At 32.2% G+C, this 23,662-nt stretch overlaps 1 protein-coding gene across 1 annotated transcript in view; it reads right to left on the bottom strand.

Annotated features, from left to right (window-relative positions):
- Positions 1–4,694: 4,694 nt before the first annotated feature.
- Positions 4,695–23,662, bottom strand: part of LOC127859350 (schlafen family member 13-like) — a 58,547-nt gene continuing 39,579 nt past the window's right edge. The window contains exons 12-13 of the mRNA XM_052396695.1: positions 17,934–18,153; positions 4,695–8,092 (exon numbers count right to left, since the gene is read on the bottom strand). Of these exons, the coding sequence (XP_052252655.1) occupies positions 7,498–8,092; positions 17,934–18,153 (815 nt within the window). The 3' untranslated portion in view covers positions 4,695–7,497. The remainder of the gene's footprint in view (positions 8,093–17,933; positions 18,154–23,662) is intronic.

Below are 23,662 nucleotides of genomic sequence, written 5' to 3'. Positions count from 1 at the left end.
CCATGTTATTGTATAGCTTTAGATACCACATGGGGTAAACATTCAGTTGATAGATTCGCATCGCATTTAAATAATACATGCAGAAGGTTTAATTCCCGATGGTGGGTTCCAAGAACAGAAGCAGTGGACGCCTTAGTTCAATATTGGGCAAATGATGTAAACTGGTTAGTTCCGCCACCTAGGTTGGTTCCGAACTGCATCGCTAAGATGATAGCGGAGAAAGCAAAATGCACCCTTGTTATCCCAAAATGGGTCAGTTCGCTTTATTGGCCAATGCTGATTTCGTCCGACGGCATTATGAGAGATTTTGTAAAAGATTGTAAAAATTTTGGTAGAGATTGTACGATTCCTGGAAAGGGAAATAACGATTGTTTTGGTAAAAATAGATTATCATTTGATATGATAGCATTAAGATGCATACCATAATTCATGTATTGATGCATATTTCACATATGTTTGACAGGTATTGGTTTGAGAGAAACTCTAAATGAGCGATTTGAGGACGCGGGCTTACATGGGCAACACAGAGATCAAATGGCGGACAGAATGGCTGGATATTTGATGCAATCAAAAGCTGACAATACGGTGAAAAAATATAATTCTTCATTTGAACATTTCAAAACATTTTGTGAAGAAAATTCGTTAGTTGCAATGCCAGCCTTACCTATATCAGTAGCAATGTACATGACTCAATTGATGGATCAAGGACAATCTAACAACGTTGTTTCATCTGTGTTCTACAGCACAGGTGGTTAGCGTGTGGCTATGATATTAATTAGTGAAAACATCATTTTGAATGATAAATAATCATATTATAACGAAAAATTAACTTTTCTGAAAAAAAAAATTTCACTATCAAATATATATATATTTGATAGTGAAATATTTTTTTTTTCAGAAAAGTTAATTTTTCGTTATAATATGATTATTTATCATTCAAAATGATGTTTTCACTAATTAATATCATAGCCACACGCTAACCACCTGTGTTCTACAGTATCAAATGGGTTCATTCCATAAATGGTGTAAATGATCCAACGGACAACAACATTGTAAAACAATTATTAGAAGCTTCAAAAGGTGTTTGTTCAAAACCAGCTCAAGAGAAAGATGTACTTTCTTCAGAAATGATACAGTCATTATGTTTTATCTATAAAGATTCCACTGATGTTATCGATGTAAGAGATTTAGCTATGATCATTTTAGGATATGCTGGCTTCATGCGTATGAACGAAGTTAGTGAACTTCGTTGTAAAGATTTTGAATTAAGATCTGATCATTTAGTTATTAATGTGCGCCATAGCGAAAATGACATTTTTAGAAATGGCTCGGAGATTATTGCAACAGGCACAACTACAGCTTACCCATATGGCATTTTAGCAAAATATATGTCATTAGCAAAATTAAGTAATGGTTCAAACGATTTTTTGTTCAAACCAGCTTTTCGTTATAAAACTGTATCCGCTTTGATTAAGAAAGACAAGAAATTAAGTTACACAAGAGCAAAAGAATGCATTGTTAAAAAATTGCAATTAGTTGGTCCCGAACTTAACCTTGGTATACACTCTCTACGAGCTAGTGGAGCCACTAATGTGGCCAATGCTTCGAGCGTTTCTGAAAGATGTCTTAAAGGGCCTTTTCACAGATTTTGGCATGTTTTGAAGTTTGCCATTAAATGCTATAAATTGATAAATGTAAACATTAAATTTTAAAAGCTCCCGTAAAAAATCAAAAATAAAATGTAAAAAGGGAAAAAAGTAGCCCGCAGCAGGGCTCGAACCAGTGACCCCCGGCATCCTGAAGTAAAAACGCATTAGACAACTGAGCTATTCTGCCAAGCATACATAAGATCCGTATTTTATACATTATATAAGCAGTCTTCGTAGTTTCACAAATTTAAACGACAACAACAGAACTCTCCAAATTATTCAATCGTTTCGCGTTGCAACGCTTTATAATTTTTAGGTTTTTATATCGTCAAAAGATGCATATAATGGCTATATTAGACCATGGCAAATGCTCAGTAATACTGTTTCCTCACAAATATCATAACTAAACCGAAAATTTGCGAAACTGAAACAACTTTTTTCAATTTTGTCAATTTACCAAACCGTGAAAAGATCTCTTTAGAGGCATGGGAGATGGAAAACTGACATAGCAAAAGACGGTTATGTTCAAGATTCTTTAGATAAATTATTATCAGTTACAAACACTTTAAACTTGTAACTTGCTAGAGATTGAAAAATGCGCGTACATTTGCATACTACTTATGAAACCATATGTATGAATTTGAATTTGATGTTTATCCTACTATACTTTGCATAGTCTATATGCGTCTCTCGCAAATTGCACAACATAGTTGTTGTTTATGTTTGTTTGAAGCAACGTTAGGACTTATTAGTACTCTGCGTTACATCGTCTAGCGGAGTACTTTTGTCCTGACGGACATGAGAAAACAAACTAAATACGAAATAAATAGCGTTCGATTTCAGTTCTAGCGAAGGCGTCTACGTGGCAACATCAAATTCAAATTCTATATTTATGCAAAGGATTATTTTTTACGAAGATGCTCGGATAAAGGCCGACATTCCTATATTCTGAAGAATGGATTAAGTGCATGGCTACGGTTCACACGTTTCTTCCTTGGTTGGGTGTTCCCATCCGAGAAAAGTAAAGGGAGTTGTTCGTGGGCGACTACCATTCTTGTGATGCATATAAGGTTTAATCTGCAGTAAATCGGAAATGAAAAGTATTTTATCGTAACGCGGTTCAAATTTAGAAAGTTATTTTAAGGCTTTAACCAGGCGAAATTTACATTTAACAAGAAATATCTTTAAAAAAAGATATACGGCGTTGATTGTGGTCGATGTTTATGAACGATCAAAAGTTATCTATGAGATAAAAAGTAGCGGATGCCTTTTTTCTGCGCAGTTCTTAGCTACATCATAAGCAAATCAATTACGGGGTGCTGCGCCAGATTTCGTGGCTTATTTTGCTTTATGTGATATTATTACTCAGATATCTATATTTACAGAATAGAAAAACACAAGAAACATGAAAATAAACGAGTGCATATAGGTCAGCCGGCAATACTCGAATCTTATTTAATTGCATAATTATAGTATAGTGAATTATTGTGCTCATAAATAAACTGGTCTAAATGGATAAATATTTCTAATTAATTTTATCAAAATTGGTCCTTATCATGCAAATGTTGAAACCATATTAAAAATCGATGATTGACATACCACAATAATATCGCCGAATATCTTTATTTAGTATCTTTCTGATCAAAACAGACTTCAAGTGCACAAAGTTTACGAGACGGCGTTTATATAAAGATTTCTGCAACTGACCGCAAACTGACCTTGATACCTTGCGGATTGGAATGCAATGCATTACAGTCACTACGTTATTGTCAGTAAGACCGGTGTAACACTTCGCAACCCCTTCTGCGAACTCCGGTGATGAACTGTATATAAACTCTGACTTTCACAAATGGCCGCGAATTGACCCGAAACCTCGCGAGTTGAAATGCAATGCAAGTAAGTACTAAATATGACAACATAGCCTTTAGTATAAACGCTTTTGCGCTGGTAATTCTCTGAAAATAAAAGGTGAACGCACAAACTGTATTTATGTCGAAAATTGATTGTAAAACTGTTCTATCTATTGAGCCTTTTCATTAGAGATAAAATTGTTTCATGCAGTAAAACAGTGTTACAAAGACGCGGATATGTTTCCAATATTCTGGTGTTATACTCAAATCAGCCAATGGAATAAATGAAGTGTATTCATTCGTACCTAGCCGCGGGAAATTTTATTTGAGTATTATTGGACACTTACAAAGGTCAAGTCAGGGTGAAAAGCTGGCTTAATACAGCTTACGCCGAAAAAATTACTACAGATTTTACCGGAGCATACACTTATGCACAGAATACAAATATGTGCATGAATTATACTTGTTAGTATAGATTAGAAGTTTTGTACCTGCTACATAAAAGCAAGTTTGTATTGAAGCTCTGTGAACATGTTGCCACAATATATGCGTCTCTCGCAAATCGCACAACATAGTTGTTGTTTATGTTTGTTTGAAGCAAAGCAAAGTTAGGACATGAATTTTACGCTGGTATCCGATTTATTTTAAGATGAAATGCCATAGTGCCAGGGGCAAATTATCCAGACAATGTTATATTTGCTATTAAGCATGGAGTAATCCTCTTCGCAATTTACAACATAATCTTTGAGATAAAAAGGGAAAATAACTGCCGTTTGGATTTAAGACACTCGCTTATGTGGTGCTTGAATGGGTATAGCCTTCATGTTAATAGGGAAACAACACAGTAATTGTGGCAGCAAGGGAGATAAATGCCGGTTTGAGAATTTAATAGTAGACAACTACCTCTATATGTAGATTGTTTTTTTAAGACAATGACTTAATAGTGATTAACATTTGTGTATCAAGTGAGGCAAACATCTTTTCAAAATTTATCACTGGAGAAAACAACCTCGTGGTGTAGAATGGGAGACTGTGTGACAACGAACTTGATGTGCAAGGGAAGACTAACTACCGGTATTTGCGAAACACAACAATATATGCGTGATTTTTTAAAGGTTACACATACTTTTTAGTGATATTTTCATTGTCCTTGATCATGTTTTCAAACGAATACTGACACAAAATAAATCAAAACAAAGAATTATATTTTATTACATCACTATAAACAAAACTACAATGAACTTCTAAAGGTATTAAACAATACTAGGTTTCAATTGTGTAAATTTTACCATACATGTGCTACTAAACTGGTTGGATGAAAAATAAAAAGACTAACAAAGTTACAATTTTGACAAAAATCTAATAGCAAACAAATTTTTAAACAAACTGATGAGTGTTGTGTTCCAAATAAAAACAAGTTGTGTATATTAATATAAGCAAATGACATGATATGTCGAAATATAATAATAATACACATAATTATTTATCTGCGTCATGCGGAAATCGGTCTTAATCCATATTCGGCCAGCTTAAATCTAGACCACAAAACATTGTATCCCTTAGTAGCGGACAGCTTGGCTCGCCTGACCCATTTGGGGTTCACCATACTGCGTAATAGCTATGAACCCAGCATATGGCATAAGACCTTTTTTATCATTACGCAGGCCAATTGTGATATGTATGATATAGTAACATAAAAAAATAACATACATATGAAATAATACATCAATTCATGCAACAAGAGACAAAGACTTAAACACTTTTATGAGAAACCCAGTTTATGGCACTTATTAGTAGAACAAAAACTGTGAAAATGTGCACTTTTTGTTCCAGAAAGTCTGAATCAAGCTTGTATGTAATGATGATGACTAATACAAAATCTTGGTAAACAAATGTTATACTATACTACTCAGGGATTATGCAAAATCAGAGTGGAAGAGGTAGGAGGGATATACAGAATAAAGTATTTGATGTTTAAAGATGTCATTGCCCTACATTATGACAATGTCCATTTGGTTAATTACAATATTTGTTGTGTCTATACAAACACCTAAAATTACAAAATAATCTCTCAGAAACTCTTATCAAAAATCGCAAAAGAAGATACAAAATAACTGAAAAAAACCCAGATAAAACAATAAAATTACTAAACTGCCAAACTTATACAAATGTAATATATACATTTCTTAAAATCAAAATAATACACACATCTAAAAATCAAATACTAGTAGTACAAACATCTATACATACAGATACAAGAATGTAGATCTATATGTATACTCAAAAGGTTGCCTTCTTGCTATAAAATTACATATTATGCAAAGAATAAGAATTGTTTATTAAACCAATCACGGGTCACATTAATAATGACATTATAAATCAAATATATTAAACAGAATTGCATCAGTAACACAATATACTAGTGAAATAAGGATATTACAGAAATAAAGTTTATTTCGTATTAGATGATACACAATTAAATAAAATTTGATAAAACAAAACAAAAGATTTCTAACAGAAAACAAAAAGTAAATGCCCTTACTCATTACGACATGTTTCTTATAAATAGTACATGAATGTTAAATGTACTCAGTATAAAATATATATGAACTCACAAGTAATACAAAGAGCCTACTCTAAACTATTTTATCCCACTTTTACAGCGAATTCGGTTGATTAAAGCCACGTTGATTAAATTTCATCTATAATCAACAGCACGTGCTACGTTGTTGGGCTGCGTTGTAATCAAATGTATTCTCTTGTATATAATAACTAAATGTTATATTGATGTTATAAAACTTTTAGATTTGTAATTCAATATGAATAAAATTGTAATTAATAACGCACGACTCTTTGTCACAGAACGATATTTTGATTTAAAAAAATGATTATTTGATCAGCGGTTATTTTTGGAACGTGGAGTAATACACTGACCTTTGTTACACTACAGTCATTGTCAAAGTACGTCAAACACTCATGAAAACGCGAAAATCATCCAGTTTAACTAATTTGTTTAAATAAAAAGGTTAACTGAATAAAAAGTGGGATAAATAGAATAATAGGTTAGTGTTGATTATAGATCAGGTTTATCATGCTCGGCACGAAAACGAAAAAGCACTCGCCAAGGCTCATGTTTTTGTTTTCTAAGCCTCGCATGATAAACCTGATCTATAATCAACACTAACCTATTATTCTCTATATTCAAGATTTTACATAATCATTAAATGCAAATGTTTTACGCTGTTGTAGATGCATAAAATCTGCAAGTTGGGAGCACAGCTGTTACAATTTTGTGAAAAAAGCCAGCTTCATCCATAGCCAACTGGCCAAAATGAAGTGTCTGCACATTTAAATCATGCCAAATTAACTTGAAATTGTAGTTTATAATCCCTCATGGTCTGCAAATGTAAATAAAATTTGAATTAACTTGCAATAATAGCTGATCATCATTCTTGGTCCACAAATGTAAATCATATTAAAATCAACATGCAATAACAGCTACCCATAATCAGAGCATGTGGTCCATAACTGAAAATTATCACGTAAAATTTAAAGTAACTTGCATATTAGCCAACTATTTCTTGTGGTCCCAACCTGTCAATTATATATTTAAAGTAATTTGCATATAAGCAAATTATTGCTTGTTTCTATGAAATGGTTGGTTAATACAAAAAGCACATTACTTTTGTTTGTTTTTTAATTTTAATAATCATAAAATAATATGTGCATGTGGCTATTTTGGATGGACACGATAAATCCATATTCTTCCTATTAGTTTCCCACTAATAATAAAACAAGGTCTCAATAATAAATGTAAACAACATCATTATTATTTCTAGCCTATTTAAAACTCTGCCACAATACTGTAACACTACAATACTATTCTACCAGCGAAATAAACAGGAAAACATGTTTTGAGGTAAATATATATATATATATATATATATGTGAAATCACATGTCTAGTAAAGTTCATGTTTTTCTGTAAAACTATTGGTCTTATGACAGAATTTTATCCAGCTTTTCTTTCACATTATCAGAGGTTGTTATGATTATTAGGTTATCTTTCGCTCTGCTAGCAAGACTCAACAAGAACTTAGTAAGGTCAGCATGTTCCTCATTTACAAATGGGTTCACACCAATCACCGCAGCCTTGTCGAGACCGCTGAACCGGCGCACAGTATCTATGGCAACGCCACCATAGTCTGAGGCCACAGATTCCTGCTTGGTGAACATGGCTTTACCCTCAGCATTTGCAATGCACCCATCCATGGTGCCAGATTCAGAAACGGAGTCCTGGTAATAGAACTTTGGCTTGTTGCTACCCAAACTGGCATCATCTGCTGTTTCCATAGCAACAGATTCGTCGTCAAGGAAACTGCCAGTGGACCCTTGATGGACTAGAGCTTCAGAGGGGCTGCTGATTTCCAAGTAGTCATCCAAGCTGTCTTCAGAAACATCTTCCAGGGACATAGATCTGCTTGTTTCAGAGATCGGCGACAGATCAGCTGCCCCTGGTGTGACCTCTTCTTTACGTTTGTGCTTAATGATGCTCTCCCTTGATCCACACTTCTGCAGATACTCTTCAACTGACCTACAATGTTAGGGTTAAGCTATATGAGTATAAATATCTTTTAATCATTGTTTGTATTATAAGGTACACAAAATTTAAAATTTTCAAATCAATATGAATGTTCGTAGTTTAATGATAGAACTTTCTTAAAACAAGAGGGCCTGAAAGGCCCAAAGTCGCTCACCTGAGAAAGCAAGATATTATTGGGACAAATCTTCTGACCATGTTTCATGAAGATCGGAAAATAAATGTGGCCTCTAAAGTGTAAACAAGGTTTTACTATAGCCATATATGGAAAAATGCCCTGCCCCCTAGCAGCCATGTTTTTCAACCAACCGGCATAATTTTTGAACTCTTTCAAGATATTATTGGGGGGTGAATCTTTTGACCAAGTTTCATGAAAATTGGACAGTAAATGTGGCCTCTAGAGTGTTAACAAGATTTTACTATAGCCATATAAGGAAAAATGCCCCGCCCCTTGGAAGCCATGTTTTGCAAGCAAACATAATTATTTTTCAATCTCATCCAAGATATCATTGAGACCAATCTTCTGATCAAATCTCATGAAGATTGGACAATAAATGTGGCCTCTAGAGTGTTAACAAGGTTTTACTAAAGCCAAATATAGCCATATACGGAAAAATGCCCCGCCCCTGGTGGCCATGTTTTTAAAGCAACCAAAACCATTTTTGAACTCATCCAAGATATCATTGGGACAAATCTTCTGACCAAGTTTCATGATGATCAGAAAATAAATGTGCATGACCTCTAGAGTGCTAACAAAGTTTTACTATAGCCATTTAAGGAAAAATGCCCCGCCCCCAAGGTGGCCATGTTTTGCAACCAACCAGCATCACTTTTATACTCGTCCAAGATATTATTGGGATGAATCTTCTGACCGAGTTTCATGAAGATCCGACTATAAATGTGGCCTCTAAAGTGTTAACAAGATTTTACTATAGCCATTTATAGCCATATAAGGAAAAATGCCCTGCCCCTTGGCAGCCATGTTAATCAAGCAAACGTAACCATTTTCAAACTCATCCATGATATCAATAAGACAAATCTTCTGACCATATTTCATGAACATAATAATAATAAAATTGGACAATAAATGTGGCCTCTAGAGTGTTATTAAGGTTTAACTATAGTCATATATGGAAAAATGCCCCTCCCCCTGGCGGCCATGTTTTCAACCAACCGGCATCATTTTCGAACTCGTCCAAGATATTATTCGGATGAATCTTCTGACCAATTTTCATGAAGATTGGACAATAAATGTGGCCTATAGAGTGTTAACAAGATTTTACTATGGCCATATATAGCCATATAAGGAAAAATGCCCCGCCCCTTGGCAGCCATGTTTTTCAAGCAAACGTAACCATTTTCAAACTCATCCATGATATCAATAAGACAAATCTTCTGACCATATTTCATGAACATAATAATAATGAAATTGGACAATAAATGTGGCCTCTAGAGTGTTATTAAGGTTTAACTATAGTCATATATGGAAAATTGACCCGCCACCTGGTGGCCATGTTTTTCAACCAACCGGCATCATTTTCGAACTCGTCCAAGATATTATTCGGATGAATCTTCTGACCAATTTTCATAAAGATTGGAAATAAATGTGGCCTCTAGAGTGTTAACAAGATTTTACTATGGCCATATATAGCCATATAAGGAAAAATGCCCCGCCCCTTGGCAGCCATGTTTTTCAAGCAAACGTAACCATTTTCAAACTCATCCATGATATCAATAAGACAAATCTTCTGACCATATTTCATGAACATAATAATAATGAAATTGGACAATAAATGTGGCCTCTAGAGTGTTATTAAGGTTTAACTATAGTCATATATGGAAAAATGACCCGCCACCTGGTGGCCATGTTTTTCAACCAACCGGCATCATTTTCGAACTCGTCCAAGATATTATTGGGATGAATCTTCTGACCAATTTTCATAAAGATTGGAAATAAATGTGGCCTCTAGAGTGTTAACAAGATTTTACTATGGCTATATATAGCCAAATAAGGAAAAATGCCCTGCCCCTTGGCAGCCATGTTTTTCAAGCAAACGTTACCATTTTCGAACTCATCCAAGATGTCATTAAGACCAATCTTCTGACCAAATTTCATGAAGATTGAACAATAAATGAGCTCTCTAGAGAGTTAACAAGGCAAATGTTAACGGCGCACGACGGACAAAAGGCGATCACAAAAAGCTCACCATGAGCACGTTGTGCTCAGGTGAGCTAACAAGAGCTGTCAGAGGACAGTGCGCTCAACTATTCGAGTGCTTGACAGTATAATGTAAGCCATCATGGGGAAATTGTTCATATTCAATAATTTATTAGACGATCTTTCAAAAAAAAAAATGGGAAAAAAAAATTAAAAAAATTTGGGGGGGGGGGGGGGGGGGGTTTGTGTGTTGAGAGGGGTATAATTAATGGGGGATGTGGTCATTTATTAGACGATCTTTCAAAAATAAAAAAAAAGGAGAAAAAAAAAATTAAAAAATTTGGGGGGGGGGGGGTATGGGGGTGAGAGGGGGGTATAATGTGGGGTGGTGTAATTTATTAGATGATGTTAAAAAATATAATATTTTTTTTGGGGGGGGGGAGGTTGGGGTGGGAGGGGGTTGTGAGAGGGGGTTGGGGTATAATGTGGGGTGGGGTAATTTCTAGATGTTACAAAAAAAATGGGGGGTTGGGGGGTGAGAGGGGGGTATAATATGGGGTTGTGGTTATTTATTAGATGATGTTTTAAAAAAAAATTGGGGGGGGGGGAGGTTGGGGGGGAGGGATTCTGGGTAGGGGCGTTGGGTATTGTTGGGTGGAATCCATTGTGGTATTCAGGTAAGTGTTGTTTTGTCTAAGTAATCATAAAATGTGATAATAAATAAAGAAGCAATGGCACTTTAAGCAAAATGTTCAATCTAAGTGTAAAAGGGGCCTTAATTATGTCAAAATGCATGATACAGTGGTCTGCTCTTGTTTATAGGTTGTGGTCATGTTGGTAAATAAGTATGCAAAATATAAAAGCAATATGTCAAAGGATATAGGAAATATTTGGGGTAGCATGCAAACTTTAACATAGATTTATCAATAATATGCATATTCTACGTATAAAAGGGGCGATAATTCTGTCAAAATGCTTGATACAGTTGTATGCTCTTGTTTATAAGTTTGGGTCATGATGGTAGACAAGTATGCAAAATATGAAAGAAATATGTCAAAGGACATTGAAAATATTTGGGGTAGTACGCAAACTTAACATTTGCTGCATATTCTAAGTGGAAAAGGGGCCATAATTATAACAAAAAGGTTGATAGAGTTGTCTGCTCTTGTTTATAGGTTGGGGTCATATTGGTAAACATGTATGCAAAATATAAAAGCAATATGTCAAAGGATATAGGAAATATTTGGGGAAGTATGCAAAGTTTAACATAGATTAATTATCAATAATATGCATATTCTAAGTATAAAAGGGGCAATAATTCTGTCAAAATGCTTGATACAGTTGTATGCTTTTGTTTATAAGTTTGGGGTCACGATGGTAAACAAGTATTCAATATATGAAAGCAATGTGTCAAGGGACTTTGAAAATATTTGACATTTGCTGCATATTCTAAGTGAAAAAGGGGCCATAATTATGACAAAATGCTTGATAGAGTTTTCTGATTTGTTTATAGGTTGGGGTCATATTGGTAAACAAGTATGCAAAATATGAAAGCAATATGTCAAGGGACAAAGAAAATAATTGGGGTAGTACGTAAACTTTTAACATTTGCACGCTAACGGAACGGAAACGTTGACGATGGGGTGAGAAGGATAGCTCCACTATATATATATATCATATATAAAAGTCGAGCTAAAAATGGTAAAAAAATAGCACCATGAAGTACACCTTTCACTAAAAATAGAATCTTTATTTATTTAATGGACGTAAGATATAGACATGCAAGTTATGACTTTTGACTTCAAAAAGTCTTTTTATTGTAATGTTTTATGATAATTTGGAATTTGCATAAAAAAGTATCTTTTAAGGTTTTCTGTAAATATCATAAAATTTCTAAGACAGAAGCTTAGATTATCCTTATTTGTTTCTATCAATGTTATAATGCTATTTGTTTCTATCAATGTTATAATGCTATTTGTTTCTATCAATGTTATAATGCTATTTGTTTCTATCAATGTTATAATGCTATTTGTTTCTATCAATGTTATAATGCTATTTGTTTCTATCAATGTTATAATGCTATTTGTTTCTATCAATGTTATAGTGCTATTTGTTTCTATCAATGTTATAGTGCTATTTGTTTCTATCAATGTTATAGTGCTATTTGTTTCTATCAATGTTATAATGCTATTTGTTTCTATCAATATTATAATGCTATTTGTTTCAATCAATGTTATAGTGCTATTTGTTTCTATCAATGTTATAATGCTATTTGTTTCTATCAATGTTATAATGCTATTTGTTTCTATCAATGTTATAATGCTATTTGTTTCTATCAATGTTATAATGCTATTTGTTTCTATCAATGTTATAATGCTATTTGTTTCTATCAATGTTATAATGCTATTTGTTTCTATCAATGTTATAATGCTATTTGTTTCTATCAATGTTATAATGCTATTTGTTTTCTATCAATGTTATAATGCTATTTGTTTCTATCAATGTTATAATGCTATTTGTTTCTATCAATGTTATAATGCTATTTGTTTCTATCAATGTTATAATGCTATTTGTTTCTATCAATGTTATAATGCTATTTGTTTCTATCAATGTTATAATGCTATCTGTTTCTATCAATGTTATAATGCTATTTGTTTCTATCAATGTTATAATGCTATTTGTTTCTATCAATGTTATAATGCTATTTGTTTCTATCAATGTTATAATGCTATTTGTTTCTATCAATGTTATAATGCTATTTGTTTCTATCAATATTATAATGCTATTTGTTTCTATCAATGTTATAATGCTATTTGTTTCTATCAATGTTATAATGCTATTGTTTCTATCAATGTTATAATGCTATTTGTTTCTATCAATGTTATAATGCTATTTGTTTCTATCAATGTTATAATGCTATTTGTTTCTATCAATGTTATAATGCTATTTGTTTCTATCAATATTATAATGCTATTTTGTTTCTATCAATGTTATAATGCTATTTGTTTCTATCAATGTTATAATGCTATTTGTTTCTATCAATGTTATAATGCTATTTGTTTCTATCAATGTTATAATGCTATTTGTTTCTATCAATGTTATAATGCTATTTGTTTCTATCAATGTTATAATGCTATTTGTTTCTATCAATGTTATAATGCTATTTGTTTCTATCAATGTTATAATGATATTTGTTTTCTATCAATGTTATAATGCTATTGTTTCTATCAATGTTATATGCTATTTGTTTCTATCAATGTTATAATGCTATTGTTTCTATCAATGTTATAATGCTTATTTGTTTCTATCAATGTTATAATGCTATTTGTTTCTATCAATGTTATAATGCTATTTGTTTCTATCAATGTTATAATGCTATTTGTTTCTATCAATGTTATAATGCTATTTGTTTCTATCAATGTTATAATGCTATTTGTTTCTATCAATGTTTATAATGCTATTTGTTTCTATCAATATTATAATGCTATTTGTTTCTATCAATGTTATAATGCTATTTGTTTCTATCAATGTTATAATGCTATTTGTTTCTATCAATGTATAATGCTATTTGTTTCTATCAATGTTATAATGCTATTTGTTTCTATCAATGTCATAATGCTATTTGTTTCTATCAATGTTATAATGCTATTTGTTTCTATCAATGTTATAATGCTATTTGTTTCTATCAATGTTATAATGCTATTTTGTTTCTATCAATGTTATAATGCTATTTGTTTCTATCAATGTTATAATGCTATTTGTTTCTATCAATGTTATAATGCTATTTGTTTCTATCAATGTTATAATGCTATTTGTTTCTATCAATGTTATAATGCTATTGTTTCTATCAATGTTATAATGCTATTTGTTTCTATCAATTTTATAATGCTATTTGTTTCTATCAATGTTATAATGCTATTTGTTTCTATCAATGTTATAATGCTATTTGTTTCTATCAATGTTATAATGCTATTTGTTTCTATCAATGTTATAATGCTATTTGTTTCTATCAATTTTATAATGCTATTTGTTTCTATCAATGTTATAATGCTATTTGTTTCTATCAATGTTATAATGCTATTTGTTTCTATCAATGTTATAATGCTATTTGTTTCTATCAATATTATAATGCTATTTGTTTCTATCAATGTTATAATGCTATTTGTTTCTATCAATGTTATAATGCTATTTGTTTTCTATCAATATTATAATGCTATTTGTTTCTATCAATGTTATAATGCTATTTGTTTCTATCAATAGTTATAATGCTATTTGTTTCTATCAATATTATAATGCTATTTGTTTCTATCAATGTTATAATGCTATTTGTTTCTATCAATGTTATAATGCTATTTGTTTCTATCAATGTTATAATGCTATTTGTTTCTATCAATATTATAATGCTATTTGTTTCTATCAATGTTATAATGCTATTTGTTTCTATCAATGTTATAATGCTACTTTGTTTCTATCAATGTTATAATGCTATTTGTTTCTATCAATGTTATAATGCTATTTGTTTCTATCAATATTATAATGCTATTTGTTTCTATCAATGTTATAATGCTATTTGTTTCTATCAATGTTATAATGCTATTTGTTTCTATCAATGTTATAATGCTATTTGTTTCTATCAATGTTATAATGCTATTTGTTTCTATCAATATTATAATGCTATTTGTTTCTATCAATGTTATAATGCTATTTGTTTCTATCAATGTTATAATGCTATTTGTTTCTATCAATGTTATAATGCTATTTGTTTCTATCAATGTTATAATGCTATTTGTTTCTATCAATATTATAATGCTATTTGTTTCTATCAATGTTATAATGCTATTTGTTTTCTATCAATGTTATAATGCTATTTGTTTCTATCAATGTTATAATGCTATTTGTTTCTATCAATGTTTAATGCTATTTGTTTCTATCAATGTTATAATGCTATTTGTTTCTATCAATATTATAATGCTATTTGTTTCTATCAATGTTATAATGCTATTTGTTTCTATCAATGTTATAATGCTATTTGTTTCTATCAATGTTATAATGCTATTTGTTTCTATCAATGTTATAATGCTATTTGTTTCTATCAATATTATAATGCTATTTGTTTCTATCAATGTTATAATGCTCTTTGTTTCTATCAATATTATAATGCTATTTGTTTCTATCAATGTTATAATGCTATTTGTTTCTATCAATATTATAATGCTATTTGTTTCTATCAATGTTATAATGCTATTTGTTTCTATCAATGTTATAATGCTATTTGTTTCTATCAATGTTATAATGCTATTTGTTTCTATCAATGTTATAATGCTATTTGTTTCTATCAATATTATAATGCTATTTGTTTCTATCAATGTTATAATGCTATTTGTTTCTATCAATGTTATAATGCTATTTGTTTCTATCAATGTTATAATGCTATTTGTTTCTATCAATGTTATAATGCTATTTGTTTCTATCAATATTATAATGCTATTTGTTTCTATCAATGTTATAATGCTATTTGTTTCTATCAATGTTATAATGCTATTTGTTTCTATCAATATTATAATGCTATTTGTTTCTATCAATGTTATAATGCTATTTGTTTCTATCAATATTATAATGCTATTTGTTTCTATCAATGTTATAATGCTATTTGTTTCTATCAATGTTATAATGCTATTTGTTTCTATCAATGTTATAATGCTATTTGTTTCTATCAATGTTATAATGCTATTTGTTTCTATCAATATTATAATGCTATTTGTTTCTATCAATGTTATAATGCTATTTGTTTCTATCAATGTTATAATGCTATTTGTTTCTATCAATGTTATAATGCTATTTGTTTCTATCAATGTTATAATGTTATTTGTTTCTATCAATGTTATAATGCTATTTGTTTCTATCAATGTTATAATGCTATTTGTTTCTATCAATGTTATAATGCTATTTGTTTCTATCAATATTATAATGCTATTTGTTTCTATCAATGTTATAATGCTATTTGTTTCTATCAATGTTATAATGCTATTTGTTTCTATCAATATTATAATGCTATTTGTTTCTATCAATGTTATAATGCTATTTGTTTCTATCAATATTATAATGCTATGTGTTTCTATCAATGTTATAATGCTATTTGTTTCTATCAATGTTATAATGCTATTTGTTTCTATCAATGTTATAATGCTATTTGTTTCTATCAATATTATAATGCTATTGTTTCTATCAATGTTATAATGCTATTTGTTTCTATCAATGTTATAATGCTATTTGTTTCTATCAATGTTATAATGCTATTTGTTTCTATCAATGTTATAATGCTATTTGTTTCTATCAATATTATAATGCTATTTGTTTCTATCAATGTTATAATGCTATTTGTTTCTATCAATGTTATAATGCTATTTGTTTCTATCAATATTACAATGCTATTTGTTTCTATCAATGTTATAATGCTATTTGTTTCTATCAATGTTATAATGCTATTTGTTTTCTATCAATGTTATAATGCTATTTGTTTCTATCAATATTATAATGCTATTTGTTTCTATCAATGTTATAATGCTATTTGTTTCTATCAATGTTATAATGCTATTTGTTTCTATCAATATTATAATGCTATTTGTTTTCTATCAATGTTATAATGCTATTTGTTTCTATCAATGTATAATGCTATTTGTTTCTATCAATGTTATAATGCTATTTGTTTCTATCAATGTTATAATGCTATTTGTTTCTATCAATGTTATAATGCTATTTGTTTCTATCAATGTTATAATGCTATTTGTTTCTATCAATGTTATAATGCTATTTGTTTCTATCAATGTTATAATGCTATTTGTTTCTATCAATGTTATAATGCTATTTGTTTTCTATCAATGTTATAATGCTATTGTTTCTATCAATATTATAATGCTATTTGTTTCTATCAATGTTATATGCTATTTGTTTCTATCAATGTTATAATGCTATTTGTTTCTATCAATGTTATAATGCTATTTGTTTCTATCAATGTTATAATGCTATTTGTTTCTATCAATATTATAATGCTATTTGTTTCTATCAATATTATAATGCTATTTGTTTCTATCAATGTTATAATGCTATTTGTTTCTATCAATGTTATAATGCTATTTGTTTCTATCAATGTTATAATGCTATTTGTTTCTATCAATGTTATAATGCTATTTGTTTCTTTCAATATTATAATGCTTTTCTGCATTCTTGAAAGTTATAAATTGTCTTAAAATATTTATTATTATTTTATTAGTTTTTACTTTTTTGATTGATAACATACAGCACTACATTCATCAATTGCTGAAACTACACTTGCATGTGACAAACAATAATCAGTGTTGATTACCATGTAAAATATTCCTTATTCTAAGAACGCTCTAGGACACTCTAAGATAATTATTTTTCTAAGTTAATGCTAAAAAAAACTCTTTAAACATGTCATATTACATAGTTTTAAAAGAGAATGTATACTTATGTTATAGGAAGATTTTTTAGGACACAAACAGTTATTAGATTTTTTTTCTTTAAAATATTAATACTAAAATGCACAGTGTATCACATGTTAAAACAAATATCATTCAAGTATAGAACATTTATATATGTTGGTATAAAAGTTGCCTAAGAGAGCCAAAAAACAACCCTGGCTATAACTTAACCAACCTCCTTGTGGTCATTTGCTCCTGCTTTTGGTTTCTTTCTTCCACTTTCTGCTCATCAAGCTCCAAGGACGACAACTCCTGCTGTATATGACTGAGTTCATTTCTCTTACCCACCAGTACTGCAATGTCCTCTTGGCGGAATCCACTCTGTAGGAGTCCTGACAATACCTTCGATAGCATCAGCTTGATCTCTGAATCCTTGCATGACAGAATATCAACACCTGAAATTTGTACATTTTTGCATTTATTATTTTCAGTACATTTTGTAAGTTTGTACCCAACTCAATAAGTATTTCATGTTTTCCTTGTGTATTTGTCCATCTGCATGACTTACTAGTTGATTAGCACCAGAATAACACAAAATGGACTTCATGCAGACAGTACAATATCCTACAAACTCATTGCCGGTATCTCTCTTGCACCACGATCCAAGTGTTTTTCCACTGTTGTCCAACTTGAAGGAATAAACTTTGTTTTCCCACTAGGCATTTTAGCACTTAAAGAGTATCTATGATAATTAAGCTTCAAGCAAAGCTACCCAGTTCAAGAAGTATAATAAGATGCTGTTCATTTTGGTGTATCATCAAATAAGTAGTTAGAGGTCTTCTGTGTATGGATATAAAAATGGAAATATATTGTGCATGTTATATCCTTAAGCAAAAGACCAAATTTATTTAGTGATACAATGTACACCAACTTTTTGTACAAGATTAACAATAGTATATAAAGCAGTGTCAATGCTCTGCTACCGCTACATTTTGAAACCTTTAAATTGACAATAGGGTGCAGTTATAATGACTTAAGTTACATTTAAAATGACTGGTCATTGCAGAGCAGATTATGCAACTGGAGATAGGACCTTATCACCAGACATCTTTTATGACATCATCGATTGGTCAATGAAACAGTTGCACTACATTGTTTATTCCAGCTTCAAATAATGGTTTTACATCATTGATGACGTCGCGGGAGTGTAATAATGCCGTTTAATATTTTTAATACTACGCTGTAACACCTTGAAATTACCTCAATATAGGTATGCCATCATCAGAATATGTATCAGGGCATTAAGGCTCTGTGCATTTATCTTTTATACTAAACATGATGCTACTGTACCTATGATATCAATAGAACATCATATACGTTTTCATGTAATACGGAATTTATTACATTATATTTGTAAAGGATAAAAACTCGGCAAAACATCAGTTTTATCCTTTTCAAATAACTTGTGTACCCTAATCAATTCCATATTACATAACCACTCATACAATACATGTATCTCTATATCTCTACATTCCAAACAGCAATATCATGTAAACATACATAAGGTTTGGGCAAATTGTTGTCAATGGAAACAAAATAAAACTGGAAAAAACAATGGGTTCCCTCAGCTCTTGCATCACTGGGAACTGTGTAAGGTAGTGAAGTCTGCAGTGTACAAATGCTAAGGAAGTAAACAAGGCACTATTGTTACTTTAAAAAAACTTTTGACAATAATTTCAAAAGTTACATAAGAAATAACAAGGGCTGTTTGTAAAACATGCATGCCCCCCATATGGGCTGTCAGTTGTAGTGGCAGCCATTGTGTGAATACATTTTTGTCACTGTGACCTTGACCTTTAACCTAGTGACCTGAAAATCAATAGGGGTCATCTGCCAGTCATGATCAATGTACCTATGAAGTTTCATGATCCTAGGCATAAGCATTCTTGAGTTATCATCCGGAAACCATCTGGCGGAAGGACCGACGGACCGACATGAGCAAAACAATATACTATATATAATATAATATGCTTCTTGAAGGGGTGCTAGCAGTCAGCATGGATTGCCAGGTATCATTTAGATGAATTCACCTTAACAGGGATACAGTCATGCCATAGATTCATTCATCCTGCAAGTTTACTAAATAAACTCTTAAAAAATAATTTTTTTCTCCATTGAAAATGAAAAAGTAGGAATAGTAGGAAGATTTGGTAAAAAAATAGGAAAAAGTAGGATCCTGATGAAAAAGTAGGAAAAAGTATGAAAAAGTATGACCGCTTTACAGCCTGGTCTATATATACCGTAATTACTCTATGTTTACGGACACTTGAATTTTTTTTTTCGTGTCTGAAAACTTAGATACAAAAAATATTCACAAACTACAGGTGTCCGAAAACTTAGAGTCGAAAATTGAAGTGTCCGAAAATAACTTCAATTGTATCAATGACTACCGGTAATAGTACGCGTTTGTAAAATACCATGCCGTATAGTATAAATTACAGTTATATATGTTTGCACTGCATTTTAAATAATTTTAAATGCTTAATTTATTTGACAGAAAGTGACTACAACGTTGTACTTTGACCAACGACTCAACGAGTCCAAAGATGAGCATGTGATGTAACGATAATTTATATAAAACTATGCTAAATGAGATTTTCTATTGGTTGACAGTATTTTTAAACCATGGCGCTGATTGGCCGAAATTTCTTAACTGATAGAAACAAGTAGGTCAATCCGTTTTGATACATGAAATTTTACAGCCGACAACCTTGACATACGAGGCTCGGTCAGCAGCTGGAGCGTGCGCATAGCGACCGAGGCGAGTCACCCGCAAAAGATTCTCTCACCTGTACACATTTCCTTATAGAGGGAACTTCTGCGGATGGCTCTGCTAATCCAGCTGAGTCCGCCACCCTCGAGCCGGACGGCTTCTACACTGCTAGGCTCGCTGTCTTCTCGAAGATGCAGCGTTCTTGTCAACCGCTGTTTATCGTCTAGAGTTCGCTGGCCCGAACCTGCCAAAGGTCCCGTCTGAAGAGTGACTGGTACAGCGGGACAGCTGGATTACCAGTGTGGAGGTCGCACGGACCGCACCTGGTATTGGGAGGCCCAGAACATCGAGGGAGTGGCCTTATATAGGGATCCCGGGGTGGCAGTACCCAGTACGCTCAATGCACTAGGGAAACTGTCTCAGGGGTGAAGGCGACGGCCGGTGACGACGAGAGTGGCCATAAAGGCAGAGCTGTGGCTGAACTCCCTTGGCGGAGCCACAGGTGGAAGTAACGTACCCTGGATAGTATATGGACCCAGGAGCCCAATATATTCAAATAAATATATAAAATCATGTTTAATGAGAGAAAGATTGACAAAGAGCCATGGAAAAAAGTCCACACCCTCTGATATTGGAATCATAATAAGGTCATTAACTTGAATTTATCATAGACCTGTCTTCACGGCCGCAAACATGTATAAAAATAGCTTTAATACAAAGCATCCATTGATCCTGTTATGTGCAATTGGACAACCTTTCAAACAAGAAACCGTCAGAGACAGATGATGCTCCCCAAAGTTGTTTTTTGTCACAATATTGCACTATATATTCAGATAAAAGGAAACGTATAGAAGTTGGGGGGACAAGAATTGCACTGTATGTACAGTTAATGCAAAATTTCAAAGGGCCATAACTCTGTGAAAAATCATCCGACCAGAACCGGCTGATAATATGCACATCTCCTCTTGGTAGTGAAGCTTTCCATAAAGTTTAATTGAATTTTGGGTCATTAATTGCTGAGAAATAGCGCGGACAAAAATTGTGCACGGACGGACAGACACACACACGGACAGATGAAGCGGCGACTATATGCTCCCCCCAAAAATTTAGGGGGAGCATAAAAAAGTTGGTATTAGTAAATTGGCTATACTTCTTGGTATCAGAAAATTCGACTTGGGGCACTATTTTAGTTACCTCCTTTCCAACGCTGTGCCCCAAAAAATTACAACAGTGCTATCTATTGAATATCCTAACATTCCGTACATAGGTATTGCGAAAAACAACAGCTTACAGCCTCGCAAACTAGGGTCCCTAATAATTAAACACTGGTGACCTACTTTAGATACTGTATACAGACTTGGGCCGCTGGTTTTCTTTATCCCATTCAAAATACTTAGCGTAAACAGTAACTAAAGAAATAACAAATAAATATCTTAATTAAGGCATACGCGTCAAAGTTAATATCCAGCTTCTTACCATCCTAGCTTAATAAGACCAACCCGCAATTGATAAAGTGAAACGCGTAATGTAACCCATAAGACTGAAAACATTCGCAAACATTGCTGCGTCGTTAACAGAAACTCCTAGAATTAAAAGGTCGATAGTCCGAGTCAAGGACCTCTCTATGGACTCGGAAGCGAGTTCACCATATACTATAACACTAACCCCTAAGGACGCCTTGGCCCTGCTAACCCAAATCTTGCCACCCGAACCGATCACCTACAGAAGCCCAGATACTGTTCCCGAATCAGAACCGAATTCTCCCCTCTATACAGCTACATTGATATAGCTCAGCATATATATCAAGAAATCTTTCAGTTTGTGATGCAAGCACCAAATTTGGCACATATACTCTTCAGTAAATATAGATTTGATAAAGCACGTTAGCCAATAAAAAAAATCAAAATGGCGTCCGTTTTCAAGATGGCCACCGTCAGGATTGAAAAATGAAAAAAAAAAAAGAAACAAATTCTCTGAAAGGTTTTACTGCTGTGAATATTACTTGACTTTGAGTACACAACAAATTGACTAGTTTGAATTTAAATTCAGACATTGTTTAAGTTTAATATAGTACACACAAATCCAACATGGCTTTAAAAATGGCCGCGCCAAGATGGCTGCAAAAACCTATTTATGATCATAGCTATGTAACTATCCACTCAAATTTGATGAATTTGGTGTCTATATCCAGGTTTCAGGGGGCAAAGAAAACATTTATTTCGCCAAACAAAGTGTAAGTTAATAATGTCACACAGAAATCCAACATGGTGTCCAAAATGGCTGCCAATATGGCCGCCAAAACATATTAATGATCATAACTATGTTACTTTCCACTCAATTTTAGATCTAGAATTTGGTGTCTATAGATAGGTTTCAGGGGGCAAAGAACACATTAACGTCATCAGACATTTCTTAATTTTATTATATATCACACAAATTCAAAATGGCCGCCAAGATGGCCGTCAAAATCTATTTATGATAATAAAATATGACTATTTTACTGTCCACTCAAATTTGATTAATTTGCAGTCTATACCCAGGTTTCAGGGACAAAAGAACACATAAATATCACATTTATATCATCAGACAAAATGTAAGCTAATTATGTTACACAAACATCCAACACGGCGACCAAAATGGCCATTAACACAATACGAAGGACCACAAGTCCATAACTTGTTACTCAAAAGTTATGGTTGTTATGTAAAACGCTATAGTTTAGGAAACAAGGAACACTTTAATCGAGTTGAGATTATCATTAAGCAGTTGAATAATCATAAACTCTAATTTATGATATTTGGAAGAGAGAATGAACTAGCACATGATTTCAAAATAGGATCAGGTTTTACTAACTTCTGAAGACTTTATTTTTTACCGTTGCTGAAAATCATTGAAGATTAATTACAGCCTGAATAAGCATGAGTTCTTCCAAAAGGTTAATATTATACACTTTGTGTTCCTTTGACTATTTATTTACATCAAAGCAGAAGTAGATGGTCTTATTGTCTCTTTCGGAGTAATGCAGGATCTAGATGAGCAAATCTGTATCCTCGCTCACCAACTATGTGGTGCTACAACGGGATCTTTATACTGTTTCTTTAACAATTTCAACGTCTGCATCCACTGAAGACAGAACAACATAGCATCCCATTTAAAGCAGAGTAGTGCTAATCAGAGCAATCATGCCGGCC

The sequence above is a fragment of the Dreissena polymorpha genome, chromosome 15 (assembly GCF_020536995.1).
Source record: "Dreissena polymorpha isolate Duluth1 chromosome 15, UMN_Dpol_1.0, whole genome shotgun sequence".
Classification (NCBI taxonomy): domain Eukaryota; kingdom Metazoa; phylum Mollusca; class Bivalvia; order Myida; family Dreissenidae; genus Dreissena; species Dreissena polymorpha.
Note: the sequence above shows the minus strand (reverse complement) of the source record. Positions and strands in the feature narration are given on the sequence as shown.